A 6,000-nucleotide genomic window follows, 5' to 3' on the forward strand; every position below is an offset into this window, starting at 1 on the left:
TCTTCACCACCCTGTCTACACGCAACTCCACTTTCAGGGAATTATGTACCAGAATTCCTAAATCCATTTCTTCTACTGCACTCCTCAATTGTCTACTGTTTCACGTGTATGACTTTTACTGATTATTCCGACCAAAATGTAGCACCTCACACTTATCAGTATTAAAATCCATCTGTCATCTTCCAGCCCACTCTTCTAACTGGCCTATATTCCACTGCAAACTTTAATAATCTTGCTCACTGTCCACAACACCACCAATCTTCATATCATCTACATACTAACTAATCCAATTTACCACCCTATCATCGATTCTAGATCATTAATATATATGACAAACAGCAGTGGACCCAGTACCAATCCTTAAGGCAAATCCACTCGACACTGGCCTCCAATTCCACCACTACTCTCCGGCATCTCCCATCCAACCATTGTTGAATCCATTTCACTACTTCATCATTAATACCTAATGCTTCCACCTTCCTTACTAACCTCTTATGCAGAACCTTGTCCAAGATTTGCTAAAGTCCATATAGACAACATCTACACCCTTCACCTCATCAACCTTCTGAGTAACCTCCTCGAAAAACATGACCTACCACGTACAAAACCGTGTTGACTAATCCTAATCAGTCCCTGTCTATCCAAATAATTGATTATTCCATCTCTAACAACACTCTCCATTAGTTTACCCACCACTGATGTCAGACTCACAGGCCTATAATTACCAGGCTTACTTTTGGAACCTTTTTTAAACAGTGGAACCACATGAGCCTCCAGTCCTCCGGCACCTCCCTCGTGGTCAGTGACATTTTAAATATTTCTGTCAGAGCCCCCGCTATCTGTTCACTAACCTCCCTTAGGGTCCTAGGGAATATCTTTTCAGGACACGAAGATTTATCCATCCTTATTCTTTAAAATAGCCTCTTCATTAATCTGTATATTTTCCGTGTCCTCACTACCAGATTTCCCCACTTCACCTGCCTCAATATTCTTTTCCTTGGTGAATACTGAAAAAAAATCATTTAAAATTTCCCCCATCTCCTCTGACTCCTCACTGAACTGACCCCTATAATCCTCAAGGGACTCAATTTTATCCCTCACTATTCTTTTACTTTTAATGTACCTGTAGAAACCTTTTGGATTTATTTTTACCTTGCCTGTCAAAGCAGCCTCATCTCTCCTTTCAGCCCAGTGGTTCCCAATGTTTTTCTTTCCACTCACATCCCACTTTAAGTAATCCCTCTGCCATCGGTGCTCTGTGATGACTAAGGGATTGCTTAAGGTTGGATGTGGGTGGAAAGAAAAAAATTGAAAACCACTGTTTTAATCGTCCCTCATTGACTCGTTCTGTGCACGGTTTCAGAACTCCAAAGGAAATAGGCCAATGACAATTTTTCTCAAGCAAACTATTTCAGTAACCATCGGGTTTTGAGCAGTGATTCTCAACCTTTTCTTCTCACTCACATCCCACCTTCAGCAATCCCTTACTCATCAGAGCACCAATGGCCTAGGGATTAGTTAAAATGGGATGTGAGTGGAAAGAAAAAGGTTGAGAACCACTGGCCGAGCCTTTCTAATTTCTTAATTTTTTTTTACACTTTATATTCCTCCTCAAGCACCTCATCTTCCTTACTGTACACATCCTTCTTCCTCCGAACCAAATTCCCAATATCCCTTGGGAGGACATCCTGCACATTCACTCCTTTGATCACCTCCCCTTCCCCAATCATTAACATTCTGGTTCCTCCCTCCCTTCATATCTAGGTGTCCTCCTACCTTAATCTCTGCTCTCTCAATCTGATTCACCCTGCCAAACTAGTTTAATCCCTCCCCAACACCTCTCGTGAACCTCCCCGCCAGGATATTCGTCCCCCTCCAGCCCATCCTTTTTTGTACAGATCAGACCTTCCCCAGAAGAGATCCCAATGATCCAAAAATCTGAACCCCTGCCTCCTGCACCAACTCTTCAGCCACACATTCATCTGTCACAACTCCCTGTTCCACCCCTCTTTGGCACATGGCACAGGCAGGAATCCTGAGATCACCACCCCCGAGGTCCTGCTTTTTAACTTCTTCCCTAACTCCCTAGAGTCCCTCTTCAGGACCTTATCCCCACTCCTGTCTCTGTCTTTGGTCCCCACGTGGATCACAACATCTGGCTGCTCATCCTCCCCCTCCAGAATGCTGTGTACTTGATCAGAGACATCCTTGACCCTGGCACCTGAGAGGCCACATACCATCCAGGAGCCCCAATCTCACCAACCGAATCTCCTATCTGCTCCCTTAATCAGTGAATCCTCAATTACAAGAGCTCTCCGCTTTCCCCCCTTCCCTTCTCAGCAGAGTGGTTCGTGCAACACTGTTAATGGTGCCAGCGACCGGGATTTGAATCCCGCGCTATCTGTAAGGAGCTTGTACATTCTCCCCATGACTGTGTGGGTATCTTCTGGGGGCTCTGGTTACCTTCCACCCTCCAAAAATGTAGCAGGGGTTGTAGGCCAATCGGGTGTAAATTGGGCAGCATGAGCTCATGGGATGAAATGGCCTGTTACCGAGCTGGATGTACGTCTAAGTTTTGTTTTCAAGTTGGTCCTGATGATTGGGAGCCGATGACTGGTGTGTTCTGCAGGGATGGGTGATGGGACCCTGACTATTGGACAAGTTTAAATCACATGGGATCCAAGGTGAGCTAATCCATCCCATTCAAAGTCAAAACACAAAACTGCAGAAACTCAGCTGGCCAGAGTTACAACCAACTTCTCAGGCTTGAACCCTTCAAGGAATGGGGGGGGGGGGGCTAGGTTTGGACCTCAGACTGTGAGGTGGGGTGTGGGTAGGACAGATCTGAGGGGGGTAGGGGGAAGGCTTGAATGTGAGGGTGGGGGAGGGGTAGGACCAGATTTTTTTGGAGGGGTGGGGAAGGACCAGGGGAGTGATTTGGTCCAGGAAGTGGGGGAGTTTTGGACAGGGGGAGGGGGATTTTGAGCTAAGGTGAGGGGGGGGGTGATTTGGACCAGGGAGGAGGTATGCAGGTATGGACCTAGTGGTGGGGAAAAGGTGGACTGGTGTGGAGGAGAGAGGGGAGGAAGGGGGGTTGGGGGGGGAGGGGGAGAGGAGAGGGAGGGGGAGAGGAGAGGGAGGGGGAGAGGAGAGGGAGGGGGAGAGGAGAGGGAGGGGGAGAGGAGAGGGAGGGGGAGAGGAGAGGGAGGGGGAGAGGAGAGGGAGGGGGAGAGGAGAGGGAGGGGGAGAGGAGGGGAGGGGGAGAGGGGGGAGGGGAGGGGGGAGGGGGAGAGGGGGGAGGGGGAGAGGGGGGAGGGGGAGAGGGGGGAGGGGAGAGGGGGGAAGGGGAGAGGGGGGAAGGGGAGAGGGGGGAAGGGGAGAGGGGGGAAGGGGAGAGGGGGGAAGGGGAGAGGGGGGAAGGGGAGAGGGGGGAAGGGGAGAGGGGGGAAGGGGAGAGGGGGGAAGGGGAGAGGGGGGAAGGGGAGAGGGGGGAAGGGGAGAGGGGGGAAGGGGAGAGGGGGGAAGGGGAGAGGGGGGAAGGGGAGAGGGGGGAAGGGGAGAGGGGGGAAGGGGAGAGGGGGGAAGGGGAGAGGGGGGAAGGGGAGAGGGGGGAAGGGGAGAGGGGGGAAGGGGAGAGGGGGGAAGGGGAGAGGGGGGAAGGGGAGAGGGGGGAAGGGGAGAGGGGGGAAGGGGAGAGGGGGGAAGGGGAGAGGGGGGAAGGGGAGAGGGGGGAAGGGGAGAGGGGGGAAGGGGAGAGGGGGGAAGGGGAGAGGGGGGAAGGGGAGAGGGGGGAGGGGAGGGGGAGGGGAGGGGGAGGGAGGGGGGAGGGAGGGGGGGAGGGAGGGGGGAGGGAGGGGGGAAGGGGAGGGGGGAGGGGAGGGGAGAGGGGGAAGGGAGGGGAAGGGGGGGGAGGGGAGGGGGGAGGGGAGAGGGGAGGGGGAGGGGGAGGGGGGAGGGGGAGGGGGGGGAGGGGAGGGGAGGAGGGGAGAGGGGGGAAGGGGGAGGGAGGAGGGGAGAGGGGGGAGGGGAGGGGGGAGGGGAGGGGGAGGGGAGAGGGGGAGGGGAGGGGGGATGGGAGAGGGGGAGGGGAGGGGGGATGGGGGGGAGGGGGGAAGGGGAGAGGGGGGAAGGGGGGAGGGGAGGGGGGGAGAGGGGAGAGGGGGAGAGGGGAGAGGGGGGAAGTGGAGGGGGGGAAGGGGGGGAGGGGAAAGGGGGGGAGGGGGAGGGGGAAAGGGGGGAGGGGGAAAGGGGGGAGGGGGAAAGGGGGGAGGGGGAAAGGGGGGAGGGGGAAAGGGGGGAGGGGGAGGGGGAAGGGGGAGGGGGGAGGGGGGAAGGGGGAGGGGGGAAGGGGAGAGGGGGGAAGGGGAGAGGGGGGAAGGGGAGAGGGGGGAAGGGGAGGGGGGGAGGGGAGGGGAAAGGGGGGAGGGGGAAAGGGGGGGAGGGGAGAGGGGGGAGAGGGGGGGGAGGGGGGGAGGGGGGGAGGGGGGGGAGGGGGCGAGAGGGGAGGTTTGAGACCGGCCCCTTTACCTGCGTCCCGGGAGCGGCCGTAGTCCAGGTCCCGGCGCTTGGAGCAGAGCCCGCGGCCGCGCACCAGGGCGTGCAGCGGGAAGTCGGTGCCCCGGCGGGGGTAGCAGCGCAGCCCGGCCCCGCACCGGGGCGTGTAGACCCCGCACGCCTCGCCCGCGCCCCGGGCACAGCTCCAGCAGCAGCCGCAGCCCGGCTCCCGCACCGCCTCGCTGCAGCCGGCCGGCTCCGGACACGCCGCCCGCTGCTCGCTGCTACACGGGGGGCAGCGGAACGGCGGCGCCCCCAGCGCCCCCGCCGCCCCCGGCCCCCCCACCGCGAGCAGCAGCAGCAGCAGCGCCGCTCCCACCAGCCCGGCGGCGTCCATCGTCTGGCGCACAACCCGTCCGCGGCGGCGGCGGCCGGCAGCCCGAAAGGGCTCCGCTGGGTCCCTGCGCCCGTGAAGGGTAGGGGGGGGGGAAGGCTCCGCTGGGTCCCTGCGCCCGTGAAGGGTAGGGGGGGGGGAAGGCTCCGCTGGATCCCTGCGCCCGTGGGTTCTTGGCGACCGGGACTCCGCCCGTTCCTTGCGCCCATGGAGGGGTGTCGGAAGGGATCCGCCGGGTTGCTGCACACCTTCGAGGTCGAGGAAAGGGCTCCGCTGGGTCCCTCCATCCCTCAAGGGTGGAAAGGGTTCCTCTCTGTCCCAGTGCCCAAGAACAATTGAAGCAAAGGCCTCTGCTGGGTCCCCATGTCCAGAACTAGCTGGTGGAAAGGGTCCCACTGCTCCCCTGCAACCATGGGTTGTTGTAGGGCTCCTCTGGGTCCCTGCACCCATTAAGGGTTGGAGGCAAGGACTCCGCAGGGTTCTTGTGCCCATTCATGAGCAAAGGAAAGGGCTCTGCTGGGTTCCTGAGCAACTTACCGATTGAAGGAATGGGTTCTGCTGGGTCCCTGAGCAAGTTACAGATTGAAGGAATGGGCTCTGCTGGGTCCCTGAGCAAGTTACGGATTGAAGGAATGGGCTCTGCAGGGTCCCTGAGCAAGTTACGGATTGAAGGAATGGGCTCTGCAGGGTCCCTGAGCAAGTTACGGATTGAAGGAATGAGCTCTGCAGGGTCCATGAGCAAGTTACGGATTGAAGGAATGGGCTCGGCAGAGTCCCTGAGCAAGTTACGGATTGAAGGAATGGTCTCTGCTGGGTCCCTGAGCAAATTACGGATTGAAGGAATGAGCTTTGCAGGGTCCATGGGCAAGTTACGGATTGAAGGAATGGACTCTGCTGGGTCCCTGAGCAAGTGTCTGATTGCAGGAATGGGCTCGGCAGGGGCCTTGAGCAAGTTACTGATTGACGGAATGGGTTCTGGTAGGTCCCTGAGCAAGTTACTGATTGAAGGAAAGGGTTTCACTGGGTCCCTGTGCCTGTTCATGATTGCAGGAAAGGGCTCCATTGGATTCCTGTGCATATTAATGGTTGGAGGGAAGGGCTCCTGCGCCCAC

General features: G+C 57.8%; 1 protein-coding gene across 2 annotated transcripts in view; it reads right to left on the reverse strand.

Annotated features, from left to right (window-relative positions):
• LOC138762312 (insulin-like growth factor-binding protein 2) overlaps window positions 1–4,921 on the reverse strand; it is a 49,636-nt gene extending 44,715 nt beyond the window's left edge. For both annotated transcript variants that reach the window (XM_069936066.1, XM_069936065.1), the window contains exon 1: window positions 4,528–4,921. In XM_069936066.1, coding sequence (XP_069792167.1) covers window positions 4,528–4,891 — 364 coding nt within the window. In that variant the 5' untranslated portion in view covers window positions 4,892–4,921. The remainder of the gene's footprint in view (window positions 1–4,527) is intronic.
• Window positions 4,922–6,000: the final 1,079 nt, after the last annotated feature.

This window comes from Narcine bancroftii, chromosome 4 (assembly GCF_036971445.1).
Source record: "Narcine bancroftii isolate sNarBan1 chromosome 4, sNarBan1.hap1, whole genome shotgun sequence".
Lineage (NCBI taxonomy): Eukaryota > Metazoa > Chordata > Chondrichthyes > Torpediniformes > Narcinidae > Narcine > Narcine bancroftii.